This window comes from Mytilus californianus, unplaced genomic scaffold (genome assembly GCF_021869535.1).
Source record: "Mytilus californianus isolate M0D057914Y unplaced genomic scaffold, xbMytCali1.0.p SCAF_21, whole genome shotgun sequence".
Taxonomy (NCBI): domain Eukaryota; kingdom Metazoa; phylum Mollusca; class Bivalvia; order Mytilida; family Mytilidae; genus Mytilus; species Mytilus californianus.
This window is the reverse complement of record NW_026262670.1, coordinates 526,325-545,837: the sequence shown is the minus strand read 5'-3', so window position 1 is coordinate 545,837 and position 19,513 is coordinate 526,325. Positions and strand designations below refer to the sequence as shown.

General features: G+C 32.0%; 1 protein-coding gene across 2 annotated transcripts; it reads right to left on the bottom strand.

Moving 5' to 3' along the window:
• Positions 1-3,335: 3,335 nt before the first annotated feature.
• Positions 3,336-18,729, bottom strand: LOC127731934 (WD repeat-containing protein 48 homolog). 2 transcript variants are annotated; one of them, XM_052240784.1, is made up of 2 exons: positions 18,715-18,729; positions 3,336-8,715 (listed from the first exon to the last, which is right to left on the bottom strand). In XM_052240784.1, exon 2 carries the CDS (start codon positions 8,309-8,311, stop codon positions 7,259-7,261), a length of 1,053 nt encoding a protein of 350 aa, XP_052096744.1. In that variant the 5' UTR covers positions 8,312-8,715; positions 18,715-18,729; the 3' UTR covers positions 3,336-7,258. The 2 variants fall into 2 exon arrangements, with proteins under 2 accessions (XP_052096744.1, XP_052096743.1); XM_052240783.1 differs by lacking the exon at positions 18,715-18,729 and adding an exon at positions 18,542-18,704.
• Between the last annotated feature and the right edge of the window lie 784 nt (positions 18,730-19,513).

The following is a 19,513-nucleotide window of genomic DNA, read 5'->3' as shown; positions in this document are numbered from 1 at the left end:
CCATCCAAGTCCCAATGTGTAAAAAGTAAACAATTATAGGTCAAAGTACGGCCTTCAACACGGAGCCTTGGCTCACACCGAACAGCAAGCCATAAAGGGCCCCAAAAAGACTAGTGTAAAACAATTCAAACAGGAAAACCAACGGTCTAATCATATAAAAAACGAGAAACGAGAAAAACTTATGAAACACATCAACAAACGACAACCACCGAACAACAGGTTCCTGACTTAGAACAGGTGCAAACAGATGATGCGGGTTTAAACATTTAAACAGGCGCAAACGTTCACCCTAACCTAAAATAGTAGTGTAACATTACAACATATAGAAAGACACACTATAAAATATCAATTGAAATGGCTTAACTCAATTAAAAAGACATATTACCAAAAACAAGTGAACATACACTGAACGAATAAATTTGATCTATGACACAATATAAACACAATATTAAATAAAAAAGGGGGAGATGTAAAACAATGTCAAAAAGACAACTATAACCTTGGACAATTATTTTAGTCCCTTCGACATGTTTTTTCCTTCACCTCCTGGTTACTCTGAATGTTATCACTTTTCCAATATGGCTTTATTGCTTTGTCCTTTAAGTCTTTCTAATTACTAGATCGCCACAAGTTCATCCTTTATAAAGTAGATGTGGTATGAATGCTAATGAGAAAACTATCCACCAGAGTTCAAATGAAATGGATGTATGCCACTATAGTCAACCGTATTACCAGCTTTTTTTAAACAAAATTAAATGCTGTTCAACATCCAAGATTTCAGATACATGTGTAGGTACCAGGGGTCACCACTTCCATTGTTCATGATAACATTCAAGTGTTAATTGACAAATGTCAAGTGTAAACGATGAGCTGGCGACCTCATGATTTTTTCTTAGATTTTACTTCCTTCATTTTCCGTGTTTTTTTTCTTAAGTTTGGGATTGGTGACGAACGGACACAACCCCACCCTCATTTTCCGTTATTCTCAAATTTCATATCAAAATAGGTATTTCGGAATAAACATATCAAATATTATATTCTAATGTCCAAAATTAAGGTCAAAGGCCGAACGGAAAATCACAACATAACAGTTTTCCATTCTTCTACAATCCTAAATTGTATAGTTTTTGTCTTAAAATTGGAACACAATATCTGTTACGTATTGATAGAACAAAAGGCGCTATAACAAACCAGTGTTCTAAAACATTGCCTCCATACATATCAACTGAACAGAACATTCATGTCACCACGTTCCAACAGCCATTAAAGGTTTGTACCCTATGAATATCAATGTAGACATGCGTTCGTCCCATATTTTATACTCTAAAACGTCACTAATTACATTTTGTCAGTTTTATCGTTAGAAATATTTTTGTTACATTTGTCATTTCCCTTTTTACAACGATAAAATCTATAAATTCATTCATTGAAAAAAGTAAAAAAATAACAAAAATACCGAACTCCAAGGAAAGTTCAAAACAGAAAGTCCCTTATCCAATGTCAAAATCAAAAGCTCAAACACATCAAACGAATGGAAAACAACTGTCATATTCCTGACTTGAATATATAGCTTTTTTTTAAAATACAGTTTGATAATCGAGCGATTTCCCCCCGTATTCCAATGTAAACGGGTTATTTTCGGTTCAGTATGAAAAAGCACAGAATTTTATTTGCCTTTCTTAATTGTATGAATTTTGTTTGTATTTGCTTTTTTATAACATTTTCTGTTTTATTATTGAAAACTCTTTTAATAAACGTTTAATGCAATATCAGTGCGCGCGGTGCATGTAATGCTTCGGGAATGACCTCCATTAGATACGCTTGGTACCAAAGGTATGGAAAGCCAAACATATAAATGCATGTATACTTGTGGTTTAGAACCGACATATATCTTTTTTCTGCGTTGAAATCTGTACAAATTTATTCCTGACATTGCACAAGATTTTGTGTTCCAATAGTCGTCCTGTATAAAATCTAATCTGGAGTACAGCCACTGATACATTACAATGTAAAATCTAATCTGGAGTACAGCCACTGATATATTACAATGTATGGTGGCATGATTTCCTATCAGCAGGTAAAGTTCTTTGTGGTTGCTTTCAATAACTGCGATTGTTTCTTATGTAGAAATAAGAAGATGTGGCATGAGTGCCAATGAGACAACTCTCCATCTAAGTCACAATGTATAAAAATTAAACAATTATAGGTCAAAGTTGGCCGTCAACACGGAGCCTTGGCTCACACCGAACAGCAAGCTATAAAGGGCCCCAAAATGACTAGTGTAAACCAATTCAAACAGGAAAACCAACGGTCTAATCTATATAAAAAAGCAAGAAATTTTATACAATTACTGCCATTTGAGGAGAGGGTATCCAAAACTGTCAACAAACGATAACTACTGAACAGGCTCCTGACTATGGTTTACTTGTGGCTGTATTTTTGTTACTACATATAGTATCTGCAAATGTGTTATACCGTCATCCTAAAGTTAAGTGCTTTTCTATGCTGATTATATTACACGCTTTACGTAACTTTTGTTATTTCACTTATCGATATTAAGGGCAGAGGGTTGGCATATAAAACAACTGGTTTAACCTTACGACATGTGCGTGTGCCTGTCCCAAGTCAGGAATCACTTTATTGGTTTAGATTGATTGTTGGTGTTTAACGCCACTTTTAGCACTATTTGCTATATCGTGGCGGTCAGTTTTTTATTGGTTTTGGAAGTCTAAGTGCCAGGAGAGAACCACCGACCTCCGGCAAGAAAACAGACAATCCTAGTTAATTTATGATTGGACTCGGAACCACGTGCGAGATTGTATAGACATATGTCAATTATTAACCGTTTCCCCACCTCTATTAAATTTCTTTCAATTTTTGTGTAGTTGGGTTGCTGTCTCAATGGCCTATACCTGCATCTTTAATTCAAACCATACCGCAATGACATCATGCCTCAATGTTTTAAAATGAAAGAACGTTGGAATTTCGCCAGCCAACAAGACCAAACTGACACCGTACAATAATAAGAAAATAGACACTAATACAAGTCGTCCTTGCTGTTAGAGAATATATAGAGTTTCACCAGCCAACAAGACCAAACTGACACCATACAACAATAAGGAAAAAGACATACAACAAACTAACCCTTCCTCGCTGTGTTCAGAATTAGAGAATATTTAGAGTTTCACCAGCTAACAACACGAATTCATTTGTTTTCTACATTAAAAACTAAGCTGGAAATTAATGCTAGGCAACACTAATTCTACATAAATCCCTTCCAAACTTGCACATACAAATACATTTAACAAACAAAACATAGTGAAAACAACACAAAATTAAGTTTTTAACATTTTATTCAGTTTTCGTATAATAACAGAAGGCTCAGGACGGATTCAATTGAGCAGTCTTTGTACAAGCTTTCACAAAGCTCAACTCTAAAAATAGCACTAATTTTCAAAAAAATCTAATTAGGAAGCGGAAAGTAAATACTTTTCATGTTATACGAAATTCGTTAACTTATGCTTTAAAAGAAAAAATAACATACACAAACGTATGGAATTTTGGTCTTATTTTCTTGACGATTTTTTGTCTATTATAATTAGCAAGTAACTTCTACTTCAAGGATTTATGTTTTCAAATGACTAGATAAATATTATCTCCTGGAATAAAATTCCCTTGTCATGGGAGTTATGAATTAATGAAATTAAATATATTTTGAGTGATAAATTTCACATCTATTAAATAAATAGTGAATGGTTTCTCCTATGCCAATCTGGCTTCCTAAATGCACTCCTGTGAAAACTTGTTTACAGGTAACATATATTTTGATTTAGTTTTTGATTTTTAACTATAAATAAGTTTACAACAAAAAATTGCAAAATTAACAAACATTTTCCTGATTCTCGACATAAGTAATTAAACAAAACATTATCAAGTTACAAGTGTCGAGAAGCACGCTCTTCCTTATATCACTTTTCTCCGAAACAGCGGTTACACGAAATCCGAATCGACAACGGAAAACATGTCCTTTATTTCGGAGAATGCAATGCAATCACAGATAAGAGAAAATAGCACCATATAGGAACATTCAAACACAATCTTAATACAATGAATAAAACATACTAATTATGAAGATTTTTCTCTAAACTGAAAAATTCGAAATGTTTTAGAGACAAATACTTATACTTCATCTGTTAGTTCTGTATGAAACAATCTACGATCCGACACACTTAGTTGGGGGTTCCTCGAAGTGAAAAATTTAAATATTAGTAATTTTCGAGCTAACTATTTTCAAGGCAAAATTTATAATGGAACCCCAACATTTCAAACTTGGCACATTTGGAATCATCAACTGGCAATTTATTCCAGCTCATAACATTGAAACGACAACCGGAAGTTGAAATCTTTTGCTGGCGATCCCGCCAATTACATCCTCAAAAGAGAACAAATTCCTTTAAAATTCAAAACGAATATATATTAAAATAATTCTACTGAAAAATTGAAAGAATGTCTATGTTTAGCAGAAAAAACACACTAGTAGAAGTAGATTAACTTGATATTGCTTACAAACTATAGAGAGTTATGCCCCCTAAAACGCAAGTTCGGGGTTATAAGATAAGTCTCACAAGTCTGCTATTGCTTGATATTGCCATATTAAATGAAAAATGAAGTATTGAATACGAAGGTAAAATGAACGAAAGTATAATAAATATTGAAAGACATCATTTCGCCCTTTTCGGGCCACGTCACATGACTCAAAAACTCACATACACACACACGCACAATAGTCTTATTTGTAATCATAACAAGTTACATGAAAGATCATTTCAGGTTTCAGGAAACAGAAGTTTGCCAACTGCCAAATATATATATAACTGTTAGCTTTTATCCATGTTGCTAAATTATCAAAATAACAAATAAATTACGCTAAATCGATATATTTGCATAAAACATATCAAAGTTCGTTGAAAAAGATTCACATACATCTCAACAGTTCATTAACTTTTTGGTTGCTTTGATCATTTTTCTGTTTAGGATATTAGAAATATAATATTTATATGTTATTGATGTTTACAGTAATTAATTATAAGCTAAAGTGCTGTATATAGCAAAAGAACCAAAAATAAACTTCTACTTTAAGTAAATTGCATGACGAATGTAGCAGTTACGTTTGAATATTAAATCGCACGCGTCAATTACAAAAAATGTGGGAATGTATCTAAACGTAAAAAATTCGGGTTTTCTATTTATCTTTGATGTCCAAAACACAATTTTTATCGCAACTACATGTATGCATTGTAGTATAACAATCTAAAGAAATACCGATATCCTGGAATGAAATACTTTCACATTTTTCTGCAATGTATTCAAAAAATGAACCAAAGCGCTCATTTCTTAACAGTGATAAGACCCCCCTTCTTTATTTCATTTAGCCGGTGGACGTAAGGAATACTTCTTGATCCTTAATTCCATGATTTCGAAAGATGATTGGACAACAATGATATCAAATTAAAATCTTGAAGTTTTTATTCTGCTTACAATGTCCAAATCATCCATTTCCTATTATCGTTTAAACCAATGAAGGATTATAAAAGAGATTTAAAAATTTTGTTGCATTGCGGGGGACATTTGAATCTCATATCCCATTATTTAAATAAATATTGTTAATTTTAATCGCAGTATTGTTCAAATAAGTAAGAGATCAAATGGACAGTATGTGATAATTTTGTCTATTTAAAAAAAAAGATAATTCCATGCGGAATTTACCGTGGGGGCGTGCTAGTGAAAAATCTGCATATATAATCAGCGAGATTTATAATTCCCACAAATAAAGATAAATGTTTTTTTTTTTAATTAAGTGAGAGCGAAAATCTAAGATTCTTTAAAACCAAAATTGTTTAAGAGTATTATCTAAATGTAGAAACTTGTATATATTTTTTTTAAATTTATATGTCTCTCATAAATCTGTTAAAAAATATATCTTTTATAATTGTATTGTGTAATTTTATGCATAAGGTGAGACGTACATAAACTATTGAATTTGAAATTTGAATATAAATAAAGGTTCCAAAGAACTTACAAATAAATTAAATTAATCAAATCAGCAGCATGAGGAAACTGCATGTTATTTCTATCGATTTTCAATATTCACAGCAATGTCTGTCATAAAAGCAGAACAGTTTTCAAGGTGACGTGAGACTTCAAGGTGATGTGAGACTTTATACAGAAAAAAAGCCATAAACATTGAACAATGTCGTAAAATATCGGGTGTTGGTATCTCTTTTAAACCGACTGTTGACAAACAATATCTTTCGTTTAAAATCCTGATATGATAAAGCAAAATTACTCGTTCATAATTTACCGTTATTTAAACATCTGAACATAAGGTTGGGACTTTTTCTTGTTTGAAAATAAGACCAACTAACGTAAAGATTTATCAAATACAATATCTGAATACTTTATCGATTTAAAAGGATAGTTATTAAAATTGAAGATTTTTACATCTGTGCGAAATGGGTCAGAAACGGTATTTGAAAATATGAATAGTCCTAAAGATTTTTTCATAAAGTTTACTACTATCTTTCTTATCGATATGTTAATATCAATTTCAAACTCTTGAATTAGTGACAAAAATTAGATGAATGTGCCTACTAGTGATATATAAAAAATTGCATATGTTTAAAACGCTTTTGGGATTCACCTGCATCAGTGCTTAACTTAAACATAAATTCTGAGCGGGCGAATGTATGATTTTTATGATTATATGTAATAGTTTTATGTATGGTATTTTTATTTTAATTAAGAACATAATTTTTCAAACTTTTAAGTCTTCAAATTTTCTTAGTAGATCATTGGCTAATATGTCTGCGATTTCAATATTTTAGAAACCATAAAATTACATTAATATGTTTAAAACTTCACATATTCTGGACATACATGTTTTTGACATTGTTCTATGCTTTAGAGGAAGTTATAAGAAAATGTATGATTATAATCGTTATGCCAAAGGTTATTGTACATATTTCTTATTTTCTTATTTCTTATTCCTTGTGCCTGTTTTACTATTTAACCATTCGCTCACCATACGTACATATCACAGAAAAGCATGTAAATGTATATATATATATATCTGTTCCAATCTGTTGCGATGCCAGCACAACAAGAAACAATTGATAACAAAAGTACAACAATTAACGTTATAAATGCGTCAAACTTACACTGTATATAATACAAAAAAAAAGAACACACTTCCGAATGGCTATGATTCCGAATATACAATATGAATAGCTGTGTCAGTTTGCACCGGTGTTTCGGCGTACTCTATTAAAGGATCTGGAGGAATTTCGACTTCCTCTTTTTCAACCCCAATCAGCCATTCGATAATCATCTGGTCTTTTCCAGATTCTGAGTCCGTATCATCATCATCCTCATCGTCTTGATTTTCTTGTTTATTTCTCACAATACTATTTAACTGCACCGTTGAAGAGTACCGCCTCATACCGTTCACATTTCCAGAATTGTATTTGTTATTATTCTGAGTCAAATTTTGTGTTTTCTCTATAGAAATTAATTTTTTGTTTTGTCCGAGTTTATTGTCTGAATAATTTCTTTTCATCGTTGGTTTTCCTTTACTTCCCATAAAATTTTCAATTGGTTGAATTCTTGGTTCACTTGCACAATGATAAAATTTACTTTGTACAGATTTTGTGTTGTTATTGCCACTAGATGTTGACATATCTTTAGAAGGCAATCGAGTAGTCCGAAAACCATTCGTCACTACTGAACGTGGTGTTCCAACGGAAATTCCATTTTTCTGCTTAATAGCATCCAATTTAATTCCCTCCGGAATTGTAGTCGTTGTCTGTTCCGGAGTTGTAATATATAATTTCGACCGTGAAGCATTTGCTGAATTCCGTGCAGACGATGAAGACGAACCGGCACTAAGAGGGGAACGTCTTATATGAACTCCTTTCTGCGAAGAGTCACTATTGTTACTCATTTTATTACTTCGAGTTCTGAAATATTCATTACCGTTTCCCATGTTGATTTGAGTGTTAGAATATTTCCTTGAATCTAAAATTGGTGGTAGTTCAGGAGCGCTCATTCTTCGGAAACTATCATAAGTTTTTGTATTTAAGCATTCCTCTTGAATTGTTCCTATATCATATGAAATGGCACTTGCTCTTCTAATCCTGGGATTTGCTGATCGATAGCGTTTTATGTTAAGACCATTTTGATTTTGCTGTTGACTGCTGAACGTTTTATTTGAAACTGATTGTAAAGGGTCTGCAAATCTTTTATCAGACTTCATTGCGCATGTGTAAATTTGTCAAAAGTCTCATTAAATGTCCTTCTTTTGTAACAATATATAAAGGTAGATATATATGAAAAATGGTTGGTTCAATCGATCTATTGAAATCCTTTTAAATGGTTAAATGTTCAGTTATAATTATATTTGTTCATGAACTTTAAACATGATATTTTCTGACGTCAGAAATTCCACTGCCCCATTTGCAAGGTCAATTATAAGAAAATGATTAAGATTTTTTTTAAAGACCAGTAGATTTATCAGTTTAATAGGTACAATTTAATTTCTGCAATGCAATCCTACGCTTGGAGGATGAGTCTTTCCTGTTTCTTTTCAGTATGAAAGCTGTTTCTTCTGGTGAAAGATTAGTTGGGGTTTTTGTCTTTTTTTCAGCAATGACCATCTATCTGCAAAAAAACACACATTAAATACATGATAATCTGGTGTTGTCAACATAAATAAATGAATAAATAAACACAGGTAATCTGTATACAATTATAAATATAAATGTAACTCAACTCATTGATTTTTACCTTTCTATTTACCATAACGGAATTTGTTGTTGTTTTGAAATTTTGCAATAAAGAACTATTAGAAATTATACCCGGACTCATTGATTTCTACCTTTCTCATTGGCATTACGGAATTTAAATAGAAACAACTGTCAAATTACTGTTGATTGAAATTATGCAATAAAGAACAATAGGAAATTATACACCTAGACTAAAAAGTAATAATTTAAAGGTTACGTGTTAATTGGTGTATTTAATCAGCAATCAAAGTTATGTTATAAAAAGGAGTGGATAAAATTGTATGCAAATTTTGAATTGCGGGTCTTTTAAACACTATCGAACATCTCACAAAAACAAATTAATTTCCGTATTGCAAAACTTTTGTATGGTTAACTAAATAGTTTATCTTTGATCATACTTATTGTGACGTAATCATCGTTCTTTCTTTACTTGTTAAACTCCAGAAAGTAGCTTGTTGAAATAGAAAAATATTTTTTAATTGTTACAACACTGAGAGACTAAGGACTTGAGAACTCTGAAAATGATGAACAGCGTTTCATATACATACTTTAAAAAAAATCATATTGTAGGCTAGTCTAGGAAATTTATTTCTATTTCAAACATCTATAATTTATTGATACATATTTTGCAGATAATTGCTCATAATACAATTTAGTAAAAAAAAAAAAAAACGTTTTTTTGTTTCTTGCAGCGAGAAGAAAGAATAATTATGATGTTTAAATTCAGGACATAAAACTGTATATGAAATTAGCAGAAGCCAAACCAAAGGCTGTTCTTCATCTCAAAATCACAAGGGGGGGGGGGGGGGGGGGTTAACAAGGAGCAAAGACTCGCATTTCACTGCAAGTTCAAGTTATCTTTAAAAAAAAACATTATGACTGTAAAATATGAAATCATACACCTAGGCAATTCAAGTAAAGCAGAAAGATGCAATGGTTTCGACACCATAGCCAACATAGCCCGCTACATTCTATATATGCCTGTCACAAGTCAGGAGCCTTTATTTTTTACTACAGTTAGATTTAAGCAGTGTTTTAGCCTCGCTTTGGCCTTTTTATTAAGTCACCAGATTTATATAGCATCAAAATAAATTTTTTATCTTTGGCTTTCCAGATTTCGGCTCCGAGTGTTCCCAACTAATTTGTTATATAGAAAGGCACAGGCAATCGCTTTATACTATACAAATTTAATTATCGTATACTAGTATATATCTGAAAATATGTACAGTGTAAATTATAAAGCAGAAATAACTTACACCCCAGGAGCAAACGAAGTATCCCCTTATTTTGGTGGGGTTCCTTTTGCTTTATAAGTTAGCTATCCGTGTAAAGTTTAGGATTATATTTTTTCTTTCTGTTTTTCTTTTACTATTTGAAAAAATGTTGTCAGTCTAAATTTGCTATGGATACCCCTCCTTTGTATCCTCTAAAAATTTTCTCTTCCCCGAAGATTTTTTTTCTCAATCAAAGGCAGATAAATCTAGCTGTAAAATAAATACCGTATAATTTATACTTTACCTTAATGTTAAAGGTACCGTACTTCCAAGCTATATCAAATAACGATAAATATATCCAGACAAAATATGTTCATTTAAAATTTTGAAAATCTAAATAAATATATCAAGAACAAAAACTAGGCCTCTGAACCTACGTAAAGTTACCGGTAAAGTGAAATTTAAAAAAAGAAAAAGAAAAAGTATAAATGTATTTGATTAACGATAAGTAAACCTGCCACTCCATATCAACACCCCATATGCATGTGTAAATAATGAATTTGTTCTCCTCAAGTGTGAGGCTCAAAATGGGAGATAACTTAAAAGAAAGAAAATACATCTTTTGTACGGTTCAAATGCTAAAACCAAGGAGGTTTTTTTGCTATTTCATTTTAAATAGTATTAATATTAGTTTCTGTCTCATTTATATTAAGGGGTCTTGGTGACCGTGTGGTCTAAGTAGTCCATTTAAGTAACAGATAACCATGCAGACATATTGACTGTATTAATTATAGTCTGTACTAATTGCTTTGTAATAGAATTATCATATTTAAACTTAATGCTACTGGCAAGGTGCGTTCGACTCCGATCTTAATTGACCAGGATTGCCATTTTTCTTACTAGGGTCGATTGTTCTCTCCGGGTACTCCTGCTCCCACCACCAACAAAACCTGGAAGTAATTATGTGGCCAAGTCTTTTGAAAGTGGCGTTAAGCACTAACAATCAATCGATCATATATATTAAGTTTGAAGTTCAACTTCTATGACTTAAAAGTGGCGTTAAAACACCAAAAAATCAAAAATCAAATCAAAATCAACTTCTATCTAGCCTTGATCGTTTTCATTTTCCCAGAATAGTAATTTTAAATATGCCCTTAATTTCAAATATAACAGCAATGTATTGGTATACGTTTTTATCGACTGTCAACTTTCCTATGACATTGCCTTTATCAAAAATTCTTATATTTCATGTTGGCACTAATAATATAAAAGACCCAGCAGGTTCCTCTATACATACTGGGAAATTAGCCAATCACTCAGACACAGTGAACATAGAAAACTGCATTACTTAAACACTGAATTCTATATCAAAGCAAATCCAAATCGATTCCAGGTGATCGTGTATATATATAGGGGTTTAACTAATATTTAATCTAGTATTGACAAATTTGTATATTTCGACAGGTTTCAAGATAAAACCACGGGGTTAATAGAGTCTGTTGAACTAAATTAGGACACGCGTAAGTGCAGGTATATTTTAAGACAATTTATCTTGTAGTGACTAATAGGCATAAGTATTTCCATTATAGCATATTAGAAATGTATATTGAATTGTTTGATTCTTATTCTGGATACCTATTTATATTTAGTCATGTCGTTAAATGGTATTACAGCAGGGTGCAATTATGAGGGTAGGAATGGGTACCCAACATAACGAAAGACTGTAAAATATTTGTTAAAAAACAACGTTAACGATAAACATTTTACTCCATTTGACGTAAACGGTAGCTATAAAATGAGACTTGACGAATGACGATAAAAAAAATAAGGCTCGTTTGACGCTAACGGTAGCTTTGACGCTTGACGATAAAGGGCATTTTTACCCTCATTTAATACCTAAGATAGTGAACGCAAAACGTATTAGAGTGAATATAATGCATGTCGGCAGATCGAACAGGATACATAAATTAAACAGCCGTGTTGACAAAATGCGATATGGGGTAGACGTAAATGCGATCGTGGCAGCAACCCAAAGTCAACGACTAAAAAGGGATATTTAAAGGACTTCTGTATTTAAATCTTTCCTATTAGAGTGCAATGTGTGTCAACAGATCGAGCAGGATACTTGAATTAAAGCTGTGTTAATGAAATGAGATGCGGGGTATACGTCGATTCGACAGCAATCCATGGCCAACGAAAAAAAACCCCAACATATCTAGTACAAAGAGATCATTTGTAATTTCACTATTGATTTTCATAAAAGAGACATATGCTTTTTATCTTCTAAAGGATTTTACAACAATGGAAACAAATTATAAGCCATTCATCTTCTTAATTTTTTACACTTTTCATATTTAAGGCAGGATGAGATTATTTGCAAAAAAAAAAAAAAGGCAGGATGACAATTTATGTAAAAAAAAAAGTCATGATAAACTAAAAAAAAAAGGCAGGACCGAATAGAGTGAAAAATAAAAAGGCAGGACCGAATAGAGGGAAAAATAAAAAGGCAGGACAACATTTTTCATCCTAGCCCCCCCCCCCCCCCCCCCCCATAAAAATCAAATGGTAGCTCCCTTATCCTCTGCGTTTTTCTTGACTGATCTTGACTGTGTTTTTTTTTTTTTAGAGCATCTGCCGTACAAAATTTAAAGTCTGGTATCTACGATGAGTTTATTTTTAGTCAGTTTATCCTGCCATATGTGAATTGGGTACCATTGAAATATTATTACTCTTGAAATCTTGAAATCTTGGTACCATTGACAAACATGGTAACATAGCTAATTGTCTCTGCGTTTGTATGTAATTGAAATTTAATTATCTCATTAAATATCTTGAAATCTTGAAATCTTAGCTCCATGGACAAATTTGGTAACATCGCTAATGTGCACAGGGTTTAAATGTCTTTGAAATTTAATTATCTCATTAAATATTAAATCAAAACAAGATTGTACTCTTGTACACCTCCAATTCTAAGAACGAACAAATCTTATTCTTATCTCAAATATATGAACTGATTTCCTGGTAAGAAGAAAACTATGACACTTAAGAAAAAGTTACGACTCTTAAGTTGAAAAATGTGACACTTTAAAAATGTAACGCGATTTTTATAAACCCTCCAAACAAATAATGTTGACAATAAGTCATAAAGTACCAATATAGTCACATAAACATTTCTCGCTGCAGTAGGTTTTAAAAGACAAATTGAAATATACGAATATTATAAAGCCTTTATGTGATATATATTATCAAAAGAAATTCCAAAAATAACCCTTCAAAGAAGATACTTATATAGCACTTGTTTAGGTTATGTTCGAAAAGTTAGATCATTTATAAACATAGCTTTGTGTAGTCAATAACATACCATATTTCCATAGCAAATAGACGAGGAGATGACACACTGTTTAGGATGTGAGAAAAGGAGTTAAAAAAATGTGGGGATGTGGGATATAGGGGTTAAACAAGAATGTGTCCATAGTACCCGGATGCCCCACTCGCACTATCATTTTCTATGTTCAGTGGACCGTGAAATTGTGGTCAAAACTCTAATTTGGCATTAAAATTAAAAAGATCATATCACAGGGAACATGTGTACTAAGTTTCAAGTTGATTGGACTTCAACTTCATCAAAAACTACCTTGACCAAAAACTTTAACCTGAATCGGGACAGACGGACGGACGAACGAACGGACGAACGAACGGACGCACAGACCGAAAAGCATAATGCCCCTCAACTATCGTAGGTGGGGCATAAAAAGTGGGGATGTGGGATATATATAGGAGTATAATAAGAGGACTGGGAAAAAGAAAGATTAAAAAGTGGGAGCAGGAAAAATTAAAAAAAAGCCAGATTTGGGAAATGAATATCCCCCATACCACCACCTCATTTCATTTAAATTCAATGCAAGTAGCAAACGAAAATGTATTTTGATTTTTTTCTGTCGTTCGGTTGCTGTCTCATTGACATATGCCTCAAATCTTTTTATTCATATTTGGATTGAATTTTTGTGGTTCGCTTATGGAATGCAAGGTTATTATATCAAATTACATTAATACTTTTTGTATGTTCGCTTATGGAATGCGAGGTTATTATATCAAATTACATTAATACTTTTTGTATGTTCGCTTATGGAATGCAAGGTTATTATATCAAATTACATTAATACTTTTTGTATGTTCGTTTATGGAATGGGAGGATATTTCATCTTATTACACTTATACTTTTTATATTCACCAATTGAGCTGCAATCGAGTATGGCTCAACATAACATTATTTCTAGTAATCTGCAAGCATTCAATATTTTACTAAGGTTTATACATATCAAATCTGTATGCCTTGAATATGTTGCTGAACTTTATCTATTTGAACATCTAGTATATATCTGCATGCCTTCAATGTTTTACCGAGCATTATACATATTAACATATAAATATGAAAATAAGGAGATGTGGTATGATTGCCAATGTGACTACTATTCGCCAAAGCTCAAATTAAGTGGATGTAAGCATTTATAGGCAACCGTACGGCCTTCAACAATGAGAAAATCCCATACCGTATATATAGTCAGCTATAAAAGTCCCTACATGAAAAATACGAATCAATTCAATTGAGAAAACTAACGGCATAATTTATAACAAAACAATTTACGAAAAACAAATATGACAGACATGAACTAACGACAACCACTGAACTACAGGCTTCTGACTTGGGGCAGACATAGAAAGACATTAATGTCTTTGATCTTCAAATCGAACAAATGATAAATATACCTTATACAATTTAAGATAATTAAAAAATGCTGACTCGATTGAAAATGAATACAACTTTGATTGATTTTTTAGTGAAGTGTATTAATAATTCAAGGTTTATGGTATACAATCTATGTAACAGTACACTTCAGCATTTATCATCGAAAGTTATAGATGCTGAAGATAACGGTGGTACCGTAGACAAAAGGGAAAAAATTCCTGACAAGGTCGATAATTCTGCAGTTATACTTGGTCCATTTATTTTTAAAAATTAGCAATAGACGTAAAGATCGCTAAAGAACATTTAATACGTTCATAGAAGACATCTGGTGCAAATTTTACATATTTTTATAAACAATTAATTTTATAGCAAAACGGCTTTTTCCTTTATTTGAAAAAATGTTGGAAGGCAGAATATATTTCAGAAAGCAATAAAAAGCAATGTAATGCCAAGAGGATTGTAGACCATATCCAACATGCATTCTTTTTTCAGTTACTGGCAAAATTCCTCGCTCTTCATCCTGATAGCCCTTCGTTTTATAAAGTACATGATTAATGTATACTTTGTTTCTCGTCAAAAATACATATATGTGCATGGACTATTAGTTACACTGGACTGTAAACAACCAAATATAAATTAGGCCGTTAGTTTTCTCAATTGCATTGTTTCATATTTTTCATTTCAGGGCCTTTTATAGCCGACCATACGATATGGGTTTTTGTCATTGTTGAAGGCCGTACGGTTGCCTATAATTGCTTGCATCCACTTTATTTGAACTTTGGTGGATAGTTGTCTCATTGGCAATCATACTACATCTACTTATTTTTATAAAGACCAACAAAGCAACCCTCTGCAGAGTATCTGGTAGTTTGTACACCACATTTACTTATATAATGAGAGAATAATTATTCACCGTAGTATAGATTTTTTTATCACACATTCATATAGAAATGTATAGAACCAAAAGTCGTACCTTACATATATATATGGAACAGACTTAAAAGCATAAAGGTGTCTGTAATTCATTTGTTGTCGTTGGTTGCTAGATATAAGAAGATGTGGCATGAGTGCCAATGAGACAACTCTCCATCCAAGTCAAAATTTATAAAAGTAAACCATTATAGGTCACAGTACGGTCTTCAACACGGAGCCTTGGCTCACACCGAACAGCAAGCTATAAAGGGCCCCAAAAAATTACTAGTGTAAAACCATTCAAACGGGAAAACCAACGGTCTAATCTATATAAAAAACGAGAAACGAGAAACACTTATGAACCACATCAACAAACGACAACCACTGAACATCAGATTCCTGACTTAGGACAGGTGCAAACAAATAAAGCGGGTTTAAACGTTTTCATGGTACCAAACCTTCACCCTTTTTCCGAAACAATAGTGTAACATCACAACATAGCTGTCTGTTATTTTGTTTTTTCGTTTATTGCTTTGTCATAAATCAGGCCGTTGGTTTTTCCGTTTGAAATTGTTTCACATTTTCTCATGTCGGAACCGTTTAAAGCTTACTCCATTATGGGGGTATCTGATCATTGTCGAAGGCCGTACGGTAACATATAGATCCTTACACCCACATAACTTGGACTCTGATGGATTGTTGCCTCATTGGCAAAAATACCACAGGCACAATTCCTTCTTTTATATTCATCAAGTAGGTCCAAGATCGAAAAAAATGGAATACAAATGCATAAAATGGTTCACAGCTAAGTTATTTACTCCTGTATAAATCGAGACTGTTTACTACAAAGTACTCGTGTAAGCCTACACTAAAATGTTCTTGTCATTATGTCTAAAATACGAATTTTTTAAATTCAAGATTCAAATTTTAGTTTGCACGCAAAAATCTATAAATAGACATTTGTGTTGAAAATTTAAAAGCTGATTTCCATTACAGTTATTTATAAGTACATATACTGCACCATACGATGTTATCAAACATAAAACAAAGACATACATATTACACAGGTTGCGTGTTCAGAAAAAAAGTTGTGGTTGTCGCATAAAGCTCCATGTATTTCTAATATTATTTTTCGCTTATGACAATATCTGATAATGTGCGACCTTCATGGGGGTCTTGATAGGGTTTACAGAATAGAGAATAATGGGCAAAATGTGCAGAATAAAGGGCTAGAAAAATAAAGAATATATAAAAGTAGGTAAAAAAATAAAGAATAGAGAATAATGGGTTGCTGAAATATAAAGAATAGTGAATAAGGATCAAAATAAATAAAGAATAGAGAAAAATTGTCTAAAAATTAAAGAATAAAGAAAGAAATAAAGAACCCCTCCTTTTCCAGACCCTCCTTCATGCATTACAGGATTAAATAAAAAGTAATATTTAACAAAGTGGGGATTTATAAATTGAATTTGGAAGTATTATCTTCATAAAAAATCTTTAAACAAACATGGTGACATACTCTTGATAAGTATTAAAAAGAACAGATACCATTGTTGTCCCAATACCGTATACGATGTGTGTCCGCCATAGCTTAATATGATGTGGAAAAAACTAAAAAAAAAAACACCTTACCATTCTATTATAAATCATGTATTGCTATCGTTTATCTTAAATATAGTTCCATTTTTCCATTTCCTTATACACGCTGAAATAGTACAAAAAACTTTTACAATGAAAATTCTAAAATGTTCTGGATATCTGAACTGAACTTCTAAAATAAGAAAGAGCCATTTACACTTAACTTAAAGCCTCGGTCGATATAGAATGTAAAGAAAAAAATGTAACAATCTGTTTTACAAGGGAAGCGACTGTTGAAATGTCGGGAATTAGGATTATAGCATTGAGTCTAAATCAACAGTATAACATTGGTTTATTTTTACAGGACTTTATTTAATACAACACGTCAAACAATAATATTTTCATTTACGGTAAGAAAAACCTGAAGCTACAAGTTATGATATATATAATACTGTAATCTGATCTAATATTTAGTAAAAATAATACGAATCTTGTAATTTATCTGGACCTAGTTTGTGTCTACAAAAATTAAATACCATGAAAATTGAAAGTGAATTGAAACTATTTTATTTGCAAACTTTTATTGACAAGGGACGATTTAGAGTTTCCATTCTCAATTTTATTTCTCATATAGACACATGTCTGTTGTTGAAGGCTTTGTTGTTGCAATGTCATTTTGGTATTTTTGTCGTTGGGTTGCTGTCTCATTGACCTATACTCCACATCTCATGTTATTATGTTATTAATCAGGCAAATAGACAGATGAGGCAACAATTCTTTTAAGTCCCTTATGAGTCATGACATACGAAAAAACATTTTAAAGAACACTGGTTTAAGAAAACTGAAAGGATCTGCTACAATGGTATCAAAATGACATTAGTCTCAATAAAAGATGTTTTAAAAATTTCAATATTTTAAATATAATCTTCACATTTACAGCTCAGATACCAGTATTTTGACGTATATCAGTATTTTTAACATGCTTATCATGAAAAACTCTGAACCGATACCTTGCAGTTTTGCAAAAATTTTTAAAAAAGCAAGGCAATCAGGCAAATTTGAAAGAATAAAAGTAAAAATCTGCACAGTTTTGCAATCTGTCAACAGTGAACTTCCAAAAAAATACACATACAATTATTCTTATCAATATAGGTATATAAAATATCCAATGCTGTAAAACATAAATATGCCCATGTTTGCAATCTATAAACTCTGAACCCCCAAAAAAGTAGAAATACAATTATTCTCACCATTTTAGGTATACAATTATCCAATGCTGTAAAAGTCCTTTATCAATCCAAGTAAAAACTAACCGTTACTTAAATCTAAATGCATCACACTATCATGTTTAATAGATATTATTTAAACACCTTTAACTCACAATAAGATATTTATAGTGATAGAAAACGACTGTTTAAATTACCTTTCTATACATCCCTTTTATATCGACTTCCTGAATTAGTTACAATATGAAAGAAAACTTTATTACAGAAATAAAAGTTCAGTCAGCCAATCAGCGCCTTGATTACTAAATAAGCTTTAGCCACTTGACTGGAGTGTGATTTTTAGCTTGGAGGGTGATAACATCTATTGATACTGTTATTGATGACGATAAAAACTGCATACATTAACTATATATAAGTTATTAACGTCTATATTTAGGATATTTTATGCAGAATATTTCCGGTTTATGACAGTGCTTCGTTGAAACATGATCTGGAGGTCTATAATGGATCAGATACATTAAAACGTGATTAAATTGGGATTATTTTCGTACATATTTTGATAAAACGAAACTTATGAATGAAAAACAATAGGTCCTTGAACTCTTCCAGGGGCGTACCACCAGTGTAGCATTGTAAGCCATGTGCTTACAAATAATTTTATAAAACATTTTTTTTCATTAAGAATTTTACTATAATCGTTCAGTGTTTGGGGGCTGTCGCCCCCTGACTCCCTGTTTACTGTCTGCCCTGTCCCATAAAAAGTATTCATGTCTTTCCCCCAGAATAGGTTGAAGTAAAAAGATCATCAAAGAGTTGATGCGCAGATTTGTAGAATAATAATGCAATGAGAAAAAAACACAATTAAATGCACTTATTTGTGACATTTGAAACAGCAAACTAAATGTCGCTACAACATTCTCTCACATTTTTTCTACCTTTACTGATTAATTGGATAACTGAAATAGCAGAATGAAGAAGTTTAACGATTTCATTTTC

What these genes read in the sequence shown, in the direction of transcription:
- LOC127731934 (XM_052240784.1), bottom strand. Translation starts at nt 8,311, where the DNA reads ATGAAGTCTGATAAAAGATTTGCAGACCCTTTACAATCAGTTTCAAAT.